This window comes from Mustela erminea, chromosome 9 (genome assembly GCF_009829155.1).
Source record: "Mustela erminea isolate mMusErm1 chromosome 9, mMusErm1.Pri, whole genome shotgun sequence".
Classification (NCBI taxonomy): domain Eukaryota; kingdom Metazoa; phylum Chordata; class Mammalia; order Carnivora; family Mustelidae; genus Mustela; species Mustela erminea.
Window position 1 is genome coordinate 55986036 of NC_045622.1, and position 14569 is coordinate 56000604.

Below are 14569 nucleotides of genomic sequence, written 5' to 3' on the forward strand. Positions count from 1 at the left end.
TGCATCCCAGAAATTGACTCTATAATAATGATACTTAGTCTTGGCCTCAGTAATTTTTTTTTTAATTTTTTTAAAAATTTTATTTATTTATTTGACAGACAGAGATCACAAGTAGGCAGAGAGGCAGGCAGAGAGAGAAGAAGGGAAGCAGACTCTCTGCCGAGCAGAGAGCCTGATGCGGGGCTCGATCCCAGGACCCTGAGATCATGATCCGAGCCAAAGGCAGAGGCTTTAACCCACTGAGCCACCCAGGCGCCCCTTGGCCCCAGTAATTTTAACACTTAGCCATCTAACCATAATGTATAGTCAACACATTTCTGATTTTAGTAGTTTCAAGGACAGGGAAAAGAATATTGAGGTTAGTGACTAACTTTGACACACCTCTAAAATGCCACTAAACCTTATAGTAACACTTTTTCTCAAATCTTCCCTAATCCTGCCCCACCAGGCAATTCCTACAGATAAACATTTGCTCCTGTTCTATATTCCTTTCCCTGAACAGATTATGTAGAGTTCTAGTCTTTCATCTCTCATTTTTAACTCAGCAACATATATGAAGCATTCAAGTTCCAAGAACTTTTTGCATAGTATATTTTTTAGCCACGTGAAATTTTGTTTTTAGAGATTTTACTTATTTATTTGACAGAGAGAGAGAGAGTGCACAAGTAGGGAGAGGGAGAAGCAGGCACTCCATTGAGCAGGGAGCCCGATGTGGGGCTCAGTCCCAGGACCCTGGGATCAAAACCTAGGCCAAAGGCCTACGCTTAACAGCTGACCCACCTAGGTGCCCACCAAGTGAAATTTTTAAACTGCCTTTAAGTCCCAACTGAAATGTCACCACCTAAAGAATATTTTCCAGTGTCCTAAGAAGGGCCTTCTTATATCTGTGTTCTTATATCATTTTGTATTTCCTTGGTTTATGGCACTTACCACACTGTAACATAACAAATTGTTTGCATCTGTCTCCCTTACCAGACTGTGAGCTCCCTTGAATTATAAAGCTACATTTTACTCAATTCTCTGTCCCTAGAGAACCTGAGACAATGACTCAAACAAGCAGGTATTTAGTACAAGGGAGTTACATCACACATGCATTTAACTTTCAAGAATTTTATACTGCATGCCAAAAAGAGAAATGATTGAAATAATCAGCCAGTTTCACCTGCCATTTACCCAGTGAGTATACACCTAGTGTTGGACACATAATAGGGGGTTTGAGTCTTGTTCCTTCAGTTTCTGTTGCCACATGCTATGACCGTCTTGTCAGGCTTGAGTGTAATTCTCCTTTTGAAGATATTTTTCATAAATCATACCTCAGACACAAGCCAGTCACTTTCACTGGTACTTTTTCTGTTGATGGAGGAAAGGCCATCTGTGTTGGATTTGAGAGATGGTGTGTTGGTCTCCAACATAATGCTTTCCCTATTCATGGTAATTTTGACTAGACTGACTTTTTTACTCTATACTCACTGACTTTAGAAACTGTTTATAAAAGATAGGAATGCCACTTACAGTTTTCCTAAATGAGCAATCTTCTCTCTTTACTTTGAGTTGTTAAGAGTATGTTTTTATGACTCAAATGACATTTTTTGCTGTTTTATTTTCTTAGCGGTTTGTTCATGTCTTGATCTCACCAGTTGGAAAGTAAGGATCATTTCTTTATACCTCTCTGTATATGGCATACAACCTATAGTACTTACTTACAAAATAAATACACATTTTTACATGCTTTCATTATGCTAAGGTCTAAGTGAGAAATAACCCAGAAGCTCTTTTAACTTAACCATTCCCAATGGTCATCCACTTTCACTTGATACCATTTGCTAAATTTTCCCTTCCAATTACCACATTTCTTTTTTTCCACAGCTCTTCCGACGTGTTGCAGCAGCTTTGCCTGGAATGGAAAGCACACAGGATAGAAGCAGAGAAGACAGTATCCTTTTTGTTTCATCAGATAATTTTACTGTTAACTAGTCTTTAGAGCTCCACTTGGTTAGCTAAGGAATATTATGCTATTGCCTTTTACATCTGGGAATTAATGGCTTAGGAGCATAGAAACTCCAAGGTTTTCTGTGGCAAAAAGATCTGTTGATTCAGGTGTACCCTTTGCAGCCTGCTGTTCACTACAGTTAATCAATAGAAGGTGTGTGTTTGTTTACGTGCTTGATTTTTAATGAACAGGAAACTTAGAATCCTAGCCCTCTGCCTTTAATTTTGAGTCCTGCTGGCTCTGGGCTTTTTTGCTACAGTATATATTTTATTTTCCTCCCTTGCTTTTTCTAACATTCAAGCTTTCTGCTTGGCATAGGCAGGAAATAACTCAGTCTGGAGTTTTATTGTGGCCTCTGTTTTCAGAAAGACCAGGACATAGTGAAGTACATCTAAAATAGTTATTTTAAAGGATTTTTTAATTTTAATATTTTTAATTGTTTTATATTTACCTTTAGTGTTTTTTCTATATGCATTTTTAAAAAGATTTTATTTATTTATTTATTCTTCAGAGAGAGAGAGAGGAGAGAGACGAGAGAGAGAGAAGAGCACAAGCAGACAGAGGCAGAGAGAGAAGCAGGCTTCCCACTGAGCAAGGAGCCCAATGTGGGACTCGATCCCAGGACCCTGGGATTATGACCTGAGCCGAAGGCAGCAGCTTAACCAACTGAGCCACCCAGGTGTCCCTCCATACACATTTTTATTAAGCCATAGAAGTCATAGCACTTTGTGTTCAGCTTTCCCCACTGCTAAATGTTTCTGTTTTCTAAGCCTTTATTGCTTTTTTTTTTTTTTTTTTTTTTAAAGATCTTATTTGTTTATTTGACAGAGATCACAAGTAGAGAGAGGGGGAAGCAGGCTCCCGGCTGAGCAGAGAGCCCGATGCGGGGCTCGATTCCCAGGACCCCTGGGACCATGCCCCAAGCTGAAAGCAGAGGCTTAACCCACTGAGCCACCCAGGCGCCCTGCCTTTATTACTTTTAATAGGGATAATATGTTCTACAGAGTTGAAGTCCATCATTTATTAAATTCTCTTCCTTTGCTAGAATTCTTTGGTAGACTGTTTTCAGTTTTCATATAGATAATCCCATGAGGAAGCATCATCTTTTACATGGTTTCTTGCTCCTGTAAGTTCCTTAGAACATGATTCCCATGAATAGGGCTTAACCTATTCGACCCTGTTGCATCTAGTAGATACAGGCAAGTTTATTTCATTTGAGCATACAGTGATCTAGCTATATAGGAAATAATGGCTGTATCTACTCTATAGCCAATAGGAATGGAAGGGGCTTGCAAGAGTTGTCAGTGTTCAGCCTGGTTAGAATTGTACTTTCCCATTTATAGCTCCTTAACTTTTGTTTCAGTGATTGACATAAAACTGGAAAAGCCTCAGGAGCAACCAGTCAGTGAAGGAGGCTGCTCCTGCTAATCCCCCGTGGCATCTTTAACTTTTCTCCAGAAGCTCACTGCTTTGGCCCCCTTACTCTTTCATTGACTGCAGTGTGAATATTGGCTTGAACCTTTTCCCTTCAGTAATAACGTATTGCAATTCATCATTGCTGCCTGTCTCGTGGAGATGATCTATTAGCTTCACAAGCACAAAAAAGTTCAGTGTCTTCATTATTTATATTTTACAAAAAGCCAAATGATTACAACATATTCCAGTGATAACTTTAAAAATTAGATACATTTTCTCAACTTTTTTTTTTCCTTTTCAATGTTAATGATAATGTACTTCAAAATGATGGAAATTTCAACAGCATGTGGTTTGGTTAAGGAGCAGTTGTTCATAGCAGCACTTGCCTACCAACTTGATCTCTTTCTGCTTTTCTCACCTCTCCCTTACTGTATTCTCTGTTCTTATTCTCTATCAAAACAAATGAGGTACGACAAAGCAGCAATCAGACCAAACCCATTGGATCCTTCAAATTTAGCAATACCACTTGTTCTAGCCTTGGACCAAGATGTCCAAAAATATTATTCAGCAGTGATATAAATTACTTAGACTTTATTTAGAGGTCAAAACTCAGCTATCATGAGTAGGCAGTGCTTGGATAAGACGGGTTCTGTTGCATCTTCAAAATGAGTCCTAATGAACACACTGAGTACTTAACAAGTCAAGTGAAAATAAAATGTGTTTCAGACCAAAACAGATGACCCTTTCACATGTTAGTCTCTGGGAGAGAAGGGTAACACTACTTCAGAACATGTTTTTAATACTGAATTCTTCCAGTGAACTATTTCTCCCAGGATTTTAAAAATTGTCGAGATAAAGTTATTCTCTTTGTTTAAAAAAGGGGGGGGAGAAGAAAAGAAAACTTTTGTAAGCAATAGATTTCTCTGGGGTGTTTTTGTTTGTTTGTTTTTTTCAAAAAATGCTATGCAGTCAAGGCGCTATAGGAATCAAATTCCTTTAAGAAGAACCGGTGGAAGAATTTAAACTTGGCACCTTGATCAGAACTATAATAACCAGTAAAAACAATGATATCTAAAGTTTACCAACAAAAGAATCCTCAACAAAATAATAAATACTATATTTTGCTCAGGACATTTGAGGTCAGATTGAAAATAGAAACAGTTTTCTTATAAGCCCCTAGAGGCAGATCTGGATAAGCATACATAGAAGAGGGAAAGGAGAGAATGGAAATAAAACTCAATATTACGCAGATTTATGCCTTATTTTTTAACTTTTTTTTTTTTTAAATGTTGGGTCTTTCAGGCTGGTTTTGCTTTTTATTAGGTCTGTATAGTTTGGTTAATTAACCAGTGATTTAGTTTTATATTTAAGCTACAGTTAATCTTTTTTCTTTGGTGATATTTATTTCTTTGCCTTTTTTTTAAAAAAACTACTTTCAATTTTTAGATGTTTCGTCCAGTCTGTTTAGAGCTTCATTACCATGGCAATATATATTTCCCTTAAAACACTGTAAAGAAATATACTAGGAGTGCACCATTTTAATCTTTACTAGTTATTGTGAGATTGCTGTGTAAGTTAATAAACACATTTGTAAATACATTGTTTGCAGGAAGAAAATTTCTGAGTCACAGCTCAGGAAAATCCTGCTGAATTTACGTTGTAAGCATTACTTAACACAGTATAAGGATGAAAAGACAACAAAATTCATACTTCTTCATCCCCTCATTGCAACAAAACCCTTAACTGGGAGAACCTTATTCCCCTCTCTTTCCTCTTCCTTCTCCAGTTCCCACTTATTGTCACCTTGTAATATTCAGAGAGCACTTGGATTATGGGTCTGAATAGAGAAATGCTTTCAGATAATCATTAGCCCACATACCAGTAACTTATACTAAAAGATGGGATGGAGTTGTAAAGTGCTTTTATATAATACAATATTATTGTTAAAGGCAAGGGTTGACTCTTTTGTTTTATTTTGACATGGCATGTCCTGAAATAAATATCAATTCAATATGGCAGATGGGTCATATTCTTTATTTGGAAGAAGTTGTGATTTCTGACATGGGAGTGATTGTCTTCCTACACTGTAGTGTATGACTCTTTTTATGTATCTTTAAAACGGTAACCAGTTATGCTGCTTTTTAATATTGGTCCTTTTATTTGGCTTGGGGTTCTTCAACTAAAGCAGTGAAGTGTGTTCATAGTCCAGATTTTTTTTAAATAAACAATTTTGCTGCCAAAAATATATAAATAAAACACAAACAAAAACAATTATTGACTTGGTTTTCTATTCCTGCCAAGGTAGTAAATTAGCATGAGTTTCCTACTTCCTCCTTAGAACTGTAAAGGGAACTTGAAATCCAGAAAAGTAACAAAACAACAGTAAGAAGAAACCCATGGGGTGTCAACTGTTCAGAATGAGAGAGTGGCTACTGCTTGAAAGACAGGGCCACTGGTGGAGGCAATAATAAAATATATTAAGAAACCTGGTTTACGTTCTGCTTTTGCCTCCTCCTAACCCACCTTGGCATAGGGACAGGGATAGCAAACTATTGCCCTCCCACGAAATCCAACCTTTTACGTGTTTTAAATTAAGTTTTATTGGAACTCAATACAAAGGTGGAGTTGAGTAGTTGCGACAGAACTTACTGCCCCAAAAGCCAAAAATATTTACTGTCTGGCCCTTTATAGAAAAAGGGCCAACTCTTGCCTTGGCACAAATGATAGCTGTTTCCCTTACAGAAAGGGAGGCCACAGGCCAGACTACTGGTACAGATGTCCACAGAATAGGTACTGGCCAGCCAGTTTCCCCAGGTCTTGATGAATATTTCTTAGATTCTATGAGATGGCAGTCTCATACTAATCTTATCAAATCTGGCCACACCCTTCGTGTTCTCTCCAGAAATTAGTTTTCTTATTCTTCAATACTAATAGGCTGAGAATTTTCTGAATTTTGAATTTCTGCCTCCCTTTTGATTAAGAATTCCACCTTTAGGAATTGTTGAATCATTACTTAGTGTTCATCATGATAAGTATACTCTGAAACTATTACTATATGTCAGTTACACTTCAAATAAAAAAAACAAGTAGATAGAAATGCAGAGCAAACTTGTTTGAGGGGGGATAGGCAAAATAGTTGAATGGGATTAAGAAATACAAACTAATTGGGTTATGGACATTGGGGAGGGTATGTGCTATGGTGAGTGCTGTGAAGTGTGTAAGCCTGATGATTCACAGACCTGCAACCCTGGGGCAAATAATATGTTATATGTTAATAAAAACAAAATGTGTTAAAGGACAAAAACAACAACAACAAATACAAGCGCTAAGTTATAAAACAATTCATAGGGATAGAAAGTATAAGGTAGGAAATTATAGTCAATAATATTGTAACAACTTTGTATGATGATAGATGGTAACCACATTGGTGAGCATTTTGTAATGCATATGACTGTTGAATCACTGTGTTGTACACCTGAAGCATAATAGTGTATGTCAATTATTCTGCAGTTAAAAAAATCCCACCTTTAAATCATTTTTCTCTTTCATTTTACTGTAAGCATTCAGGAGAAGTCAAGCTGCCCCTTCAACATTTTGCTTAGAAATTCCTTCAGCCAAATACCAATTCATCATTCACAAGTTCTACCTTCCACAAAAAACTAGGACATGAACACAATTTCAGCCAAGTTCTTGGGCACCTTATATTAAGGATAGCCTTTTCTCTGTCAGAGACCTCATCAGAATGACCTTTCCCCTCCATATTTCTACCACTACTTTGGTCACAACTGCAAGTATTCTCCAAGATTGACACTTTTCTCTACAGCTCTTATCTTCTCCTGAGCCATCAGGAGAATTATCCTTAACAGTCCATTTACCGCAATCATGTAGCTTGTTTCTGGCATGCACCTCCAAACTCTTCCACATTTTTAGGTAGTTTGTTTTAGAAGCGGTCCCACTTCTTGGTCCCAGTTTTTTTTCTCAGTCTTTTCGGGCTGCTCTAAGAAAATACCACAGACTGGGTAGCTCATAAACAGCAGGTATTTATTGCTCATACTTCTAGAGCCCAGAAATCCAATGAAATTAGGGTGCCAGCATAGTCATGAGATCTCCTTTGGGTCACAGACCTTGTGGTATACTCACATGGCAGAATGGGCAAGGGATCTCTCTGGAGCCTCTCTTAAGTCACTAATACCATTTATGAGGACTCCACCCTCATGATTTAAGGACCTTCCCAAACCCCACCTAGGAATGCCATCTTCGGGTGATTAAGATTTCCATGTATGAGTTTTGAGGTAGATAAAACATTCAGACCATAACAAAACACATTTTATTTTTATCTATTTTTATCTATATCTATATATCTGTATATCTTCAATTTTATTTACTTATATTTTTATCGATTGATTGAGTGATTGATTGATTTATATCTTCAATTTCTTTCAGTGGTGTCGTAGTTTTCAGCATACAAGTCTTTCACGTAGTTGGTAGTTACGTTTATTCCTAAGTATTTTATTCCTTTTGGTGCTATTTTAAGTGGAATCTTTTTCTTAATTCCCTTTTTGGATTGTTCAGTGCTAGTGTGTGAAATGCAACTGATTTTTATGTTGATTTTCTATCCTGCAACTTTGCTAAATTTGTTTTATTAACTCTAACAATTTTTTTTGTGGAATATTTAGGGTTTTAACATACAGCTGACCCTTGAACAATTAAGGTTTAGGGGCATTGACTCCTCTGCATTCAGAAATCTGCATATAAGAAACAAGTGTTGGCAAGGATGTGGAGAAAAAGGAACCCTTGTGCATTGTTGGTGGGAATGCAGACTGGTGCAGCTACTGTGGAAGACTGCATGGAGTTTTCCTCAAAAAGTTAAAAACAGAACTACCCTATGATCCAGTAATCACACTACTGGCTAGTTACCCAAAGAATACAAAAACATTAATTCAAAGAGATACAGGTACCCCTGTGTTTATAGCAGCATTATTCACAAGAGCCAAACTATGGAAGCAGCCTAAGTGTCCACTGATAGATGAATGGATAAAGAAGTGATATGTAAGGGCACCTAGGTGGCTCAGTGGGTTAAAGCCTCTGCCTTTGGCTGAGGTCATGATCCCAGGGTCCTGGGATCGAGCCCTGCATCGGGCTCTCTGCTTAACAGGGAGCCTGCTTCCCTCTCTCTCTCTGCCTGCCTCTCTGCCTATTTGTGATCTCTGTCTGTCAAATAAAATCTTTCTTTAAAAAAAGTGATATGAAAAAAAGCCATAAAAAGAATGAAATCTTGCCATTTCCAACAAATAGAACTAGAGAATAAAATGCTAAGTGAAATTAGTCAGAGGAAGACAAATACCATACGATTTCACTTATATGTAGAATTTAAGAAACAAACAAAAAGACAAAACAGGCTCTTAACTATAGAGAACAAACTGATGGTTACCAGAGGGGGGGTGGGTGGGGTAGTGGGTGAAACAGGTGATAGGGATTAAGGAGTGCCCTTGTGGTGATGAGCAATGGGTGGTGTACAAAATTTTTGAATCACTCTGTTGTACACCTGAAACCAATAGAATACTATGTTAATGAAACTGGAATTAAAACAAGTCTACATACAACTTTTGAATCCCCCAAAACTTAACTATGAATACTGTTGACCAGAAGCCATACCAATAACATAAACAACCAATTAACATATTTTGCATGTTGTTTTGTATTATATGTTGTAGTCTTAAGGTAAGCTAGAGAAAAGAAAATGTTAAAATCATAAGGAAGAGAACATATATTTACGGTACTGTTCTGTATTTATTGGAAAAAAATCTCCATGTAAGTGGACCCATGCAGTTCAAACCTGTGTTGTTCAGGGTCAGATGTGTGAGGGTTTTTTTTTAAGATTTTATTTATTTATTTGATAGATCACAAGTAGGCAGAGAGGCAGGCAGGGGGTGGGGGAAGCAGGCTCCCCGCTGAGCAAAGAACCCAATGCAGGGCTCGATCCCAGGACCCTGAGATCATGACCTGAGCTGAAGGCAGAGGCTTAACCCGCTGAGCCACCCAGGTGCACCAGATGTGTGAGATCTTGTCATCTGTAAACAGAGATGATTTATTCAATTCCGATTTGGATGCCTTTTATTTCTTTTTCTAGCCTAATTCCTCTGGTTACAACTCCCAGTGCTATGTTGAATACAAGTGACAAAAGTGGACATTCTGTCTTCTTTCTGATCTTAAGGGAAACCTCACTTTGTTCTTTATAGTTAGGAGTCTGTTTCTGGTTTGTCTGTTTTTTTCTTTGTTTTGTTAAATTCCACATATGAGGGTCACCTGGGGGGCTCAGTTGGTTAAGCAGCTGCCTTCGACTCAGGTCATGATCCCAGCGTCCTGGGATCGAGTCCCACATCGGGCTCCTTGCTCGGCAGGGAGCCTGCTTCTCCCTCTGTCTCTGCCTACCACTCTGTCTGCCTATGCTCGCTCGCTCTCCGTCTCTCTCTGACAAATAAAAATAAAATCTTTAAAAAAAATTCCACATATGAGTGAAATCATATAGTATTTGTCTTTCTCTGACTTTTTTAAAAAGGATATTTATTTATTTATTTATTTGAGAGCATGAGTGGGGGAGGGGCAGAAGGCGAGGGAGAGATTACCAAGCAAACTCTGCGCCAAGCATGGAGATGATGCAGGGCCTGATCCCACCACCCCAAGATCCCAACCTAAGCTGAAACCAAGAGTGAGATGCTCAACCAACTGAGCCACCCAGGCGCCCCTGTGATTGACTTATTTCACTTATTTCACTCTCTAGATCCATCCATATCATTGCAAGTGGCAACATTTCATTCTTTTTTTTATGACTGAGTAATATTCCATTGTGTATGTGTACCACATCTTTTTTTAACAATCAGTGGACACTTAGGCTGCTTCCATAGTTTGGCTGTTGTAAATAATGCTGCAATAAACATAAGGGTACCTGTATCCCTTTGAATTGGTGTTTTTGTATTCTTTGGGTAAATAGCCAGTGATTATTGGGTCAGAGGGTAGTTCTGTTTTTAACTTTTTGAGAAAGCGCCTTACTGTTTTCCATGGTAGCTGCACCAGTTTGCATTCCCACCAGCAGTGCACGAGTGTTCCTTTTTCTCCACATCCTCACCAACACTTTTTTGTGTTTTTGATTTTAGTCATTCTGATAGGTGTGAGGTGATATCTCATTATGGTTTTGATTTGCATTTCCCTGATGATAAGTGGTGTTGAGCAGTTTTTCACATTTCTTTTGGCCATCTATGTGTCTTCTTTGGGGAAATATCTGTTCCCTTCTTCTGCCCATTTTTAACTGGATTATTTGGAGTTTTTTAGTGTTGAGTTTTATAAGTACTTTACATATTTTGGTTTTTTTTTTTTTTAAGTTTATTTATTTATTTGACAGATCACAAGGAGGCAGAGAGGCAGGCAGAGAGAGAGAGAGGAGGAAGCAGGCTCCTGGCTGAGCAGAGAGCCCAATGTGGGGCTCGATCCCAGGACCCTGAGACCATGACCTGAGCTGAAGGCAGAGGCTTTAACCCACTGAGCCACCCAGGTGCCCCAGTACTTTACATATTTTGGATACTAATCCTTTATTGGATATGTCATTTCAAATGTCTTTTCCCATTCAGTAGGTTGTCTTTTGGTTTTGTTGATTGTTTCCTTTGTTGTACAGAAGCATTTTATTTTGATGTAGTCCCAATAGTTTATTTTTCTTTTGTTTCCCTTGCCTCAGGAAACCTATCTAGAAATATGTTGCAGTGGTCAATGTCAGAGAAATAACTGCCTACAGTCTCTTTTAGAATTTTTATGGTTTCGGGTCTAACATTTAGGTCCTTATCCATTTTGAGTTAAATAATTCTTTAAATGTTTGATAGAATTCACCACTGAAGCCATCTAGTTCTGGGCTTTTCCTTATTGGAAGGTTTTTTGATCACTGATTTGATCTACTTACGTCATAGATCTAGTCAAATTTTCTTTCTCTTTATGAATTGTTGGATAGTCTGTGTGGAATTTGCCAATTTTCTCTTGGTCATCCAATTTTTTTGAATATAATTATTCACTGTATTCTTATATAATTGTTTTTATTTCTGTATATTTGGTAGTGAGGTCCCCACTTTCATTTCTGAGTTTAGTAATTTGAGTCTTTCCTCTTTTTTTCATGAGTTATTTTTTTTTTCCTTAGCTAAAGGTTTGTCAATTTTGTTGACCTCAAAGAACCAACTTTTGGTTTCATTGTATTTCTCTATTTTATTTTCTATACTCTATTTCATTTATCTCTGTGCAGTCTGTATTGTTTCCTTCTACCAGTTTTTTGTTGTTGTTACATCTGTAAGTTAACTCCTACCATGACCTGAGCCAAAGGCAGACGCTTAACTGACTGAACCATGCAGGTACCCCTTAATGTATATCTTGTCCACTTATATTTAATGTAATTATTAATGTGTTTGGATTTAGGTCTGCCATTTTGGTATTTGTTATCTATTCACTGGATCTATTTTTTAATTCCTCTACTGGCATTTTTTCTTACCCTCCTTGCATTATATTTTCAATGGTTGCTATAGGATTCCAATGTGCATCTTTTTTTATTAAGTTTTTAATTTTAATTTCAGTATCATTAACATACAGTGTTATATTAGTTTCAGTTATATAATACAGTGATTCAGCAATTCAGTACATTACTCAGTGCCCATCATGATAAGCATACTCTTTAGTCCCCATCATTTATTTCACCAATCACCCCACCTACCTCTCCTCTGATAACCATCAGTTTGTTCTCTATAGTTACGAGTCTGGTTTTCAGTTTGTCTCTTTTTTCCTTTGTTTAGTTTCTTAAATTCCACATATGAGTGAAATCCTATGGTATTTGCCTTTCTCTGACTAACTTATTTCTCTTAGCTTTATACTCTCTAGATCCATCCGTGTCATTGCAAATAGCAACATTTCCCTTTTTTATGGCTGAGTAATACTCCATTGCATATATATACCACATCTTCTATATCCATTTGTCTACCAATGGACACCTGGGCTGCTCCCATAGTTTGGCTATTGTAAATAATGCTGCAACAAACATGGGGGTACCTGTATCCCTTTGAATTAGTGTTTTGTATTCTTTGGGTAATAGCCAGTAGTGTGATTACTGGATCATAGGGTAGTTCTGTTTAACTTTTTAAGGAAACTCCATACTGTCTTCCACTGTAGCTGCACTAATTTGCATTCCCACCAGCAGTGCATGAAGGTTACTTTTTCTCTACATTTTCACCAACACTTGTTTTTTCCAGTGTGCATCTTTGACTTACCAGAATACACTTAATATTGTAGTACTTCACATAAAATACAGAAAACTTGCCACAGTATAAACTCTATTTTCCCACCTCCCCTCCACTCTCCTTGTTTTATTTTTTGGATTCACTCCCAATTTTGCGTATACTTATGGGTAATTAATTCTCATTGAATATTCCAATTTGTGAATAGAACATATCATAGATCCAGGTGGATCTAGAATTTGAGTTTTTTCCACTGCTTTTATACTTTCGCACTTACTATTTTTTGGTAAACATGTACACATTTCTGTTTGGTGTACCTGAGGAGTATAATCAATGGATTATAAGGTATGCATGTATTTGTCTCTACCGAATAGTTTCCAAAGCAATTGTGCCAATTTACACTCATGTGAGATTTCGATTTGCTCTACAGCAGTACTTACTGTTGTCTATCTTTTTCACCTTTAGCCATTTAGGTAGGTATGTAGTGGTATCACATTTTAATTCCAAACTTCTCAAATACACTGTATTGACCAAACAAAAGAATATGTGAGCCAGATGTGGCCCATAAGCCACTTCTAGGTCAGACTGTGTTTTCTGAGAATGTTTGTCTTAATCTATGTGTGAATAATTTAATAATTATCTACTGAACAGTTGGAAGATTAAAAAATCATGCTATCATCCTGTTGGTGGAGAGATTTTGAAACAAACTGCACCTGAAGCATCCATTTGTGTTTGTCTTGCCCTGTTCAGTGGGGTGGGTGGAAAGAACCAGGGCATCATCAAGATTATGATAAATGGTAGCCCCGAGGCTATAGGGGAACAAAGAGCCCTTAACCGAGCTGTGGGAGATTTTCTTTAATAAGGACTCATCTACCATCCATCCTCACCATGCAATCTGTGACATCAGACTGACAACTTCACAGTGTTCTCAAGACCCAACGTCTTCTAAGGCCATTGCTCATGCCATTTTTCCATGTGTTCTTTCAGTGTGAAAAACTCTCCCTCCCTTCCCTGCTTGGCAAACTCCTACTCATCCTTCAAGGCTCATCCTAAGTTTCTACTTCCTGTCCCAGAGCTTTCCCATTTCCTTGGCAGAGTTGGATACCTCTCCTCAGAGCTCCCACTCTGCCATGGTCCTCACTTACCTTACCTCATTGAATCATTGGTGTTAATGCCTCCCTTTAAGTTGGCGTCTCTGGGGATATGGCTGGAGCAGACACCCTATGCTTTTGCCACTTAGTTCTTATCTGTTCATCCTACTTCTGGCAGCGATGCCCCAAACTTATTTGGGCACACTACTCCACCCTTGTTCTAAGCCTTGTTGTTTTAGGCTGTCTTTTCCAGATCACCATAGCTTATGGATGACCACAGGACCCAATTTGGGCTAAGGTCCTTCAGTCCTAGGACTTTTGTTCATACTGTTGGAGGAAGAAGAGCTCTCTCTTGGCTAGACTTGACCCCAGAAGGGCATTAGTCTAGAGCTGCTGAATGTCACTGGAAACTTTGAATGAGGCAGCCCTATGGCTGTAAAGATGAAAACAAAGTCTGAGGGACACTGTTTGAATCCCTGCATCAAACAGTTTCTGGACTTCTCAGTTATATAACTCAGTGCTTTCCCTTTTTTGGCTTAAATCAGTTTGAGCAGGGGGTTTCTGTTACTTGCAGCCTTAAAAGGCCTGATGCAAGATGGTTGTGTTTCCTTCCCTAGACACCTGCTTTCTGTGAGACTAACTCATTGGCTCACCTCTAGAAGGATGGGAACCTACTGGAAAAGACCTCTACACCACCAGACTCTCAGCAGACAGGGCAAAACCTGGATCACCCAACAGATCAGATGGCAGAGACCCGGATACAGCCTCTCCCTTTGAGCCCTTGGGGATGGCCATGTTCAACCTACCACCTT

At 38.2% G+C, this 14569-nt stretch overlaps 1 protein-coding gene across 2 annotated transcripts in view; it reads left to right on the plus strand.

Moving 5' to 3' along the window:
* The window catches only part of RAB6A (RAB6A, member RAS oncogene family), an 88675-nt gene extending 83251 nt beyond the window's left edge, over window positions 1–5424 (plus strand). For both annotated transcript variants that reach the window (XM_032358348.1, XM_032358347.1), the window contains exons 7-8: window positions 1867–1933; window positions 3354–5424. In XM_032358348.1, coding sequence (XP_032214239.1) covers window positions 1867–1933; window positions 3354–3418 — 132 coding nt within the window. In that variant the 3' untranslated portion in view covers window positions 3419–5424. The remainder of the gene's footprint in view (window positions 1–1866; window positions 1934–3353) is intronic.
* The last annotated feature ends 9145 nt before the right edge of the window (window positions 5425–14569 follow it).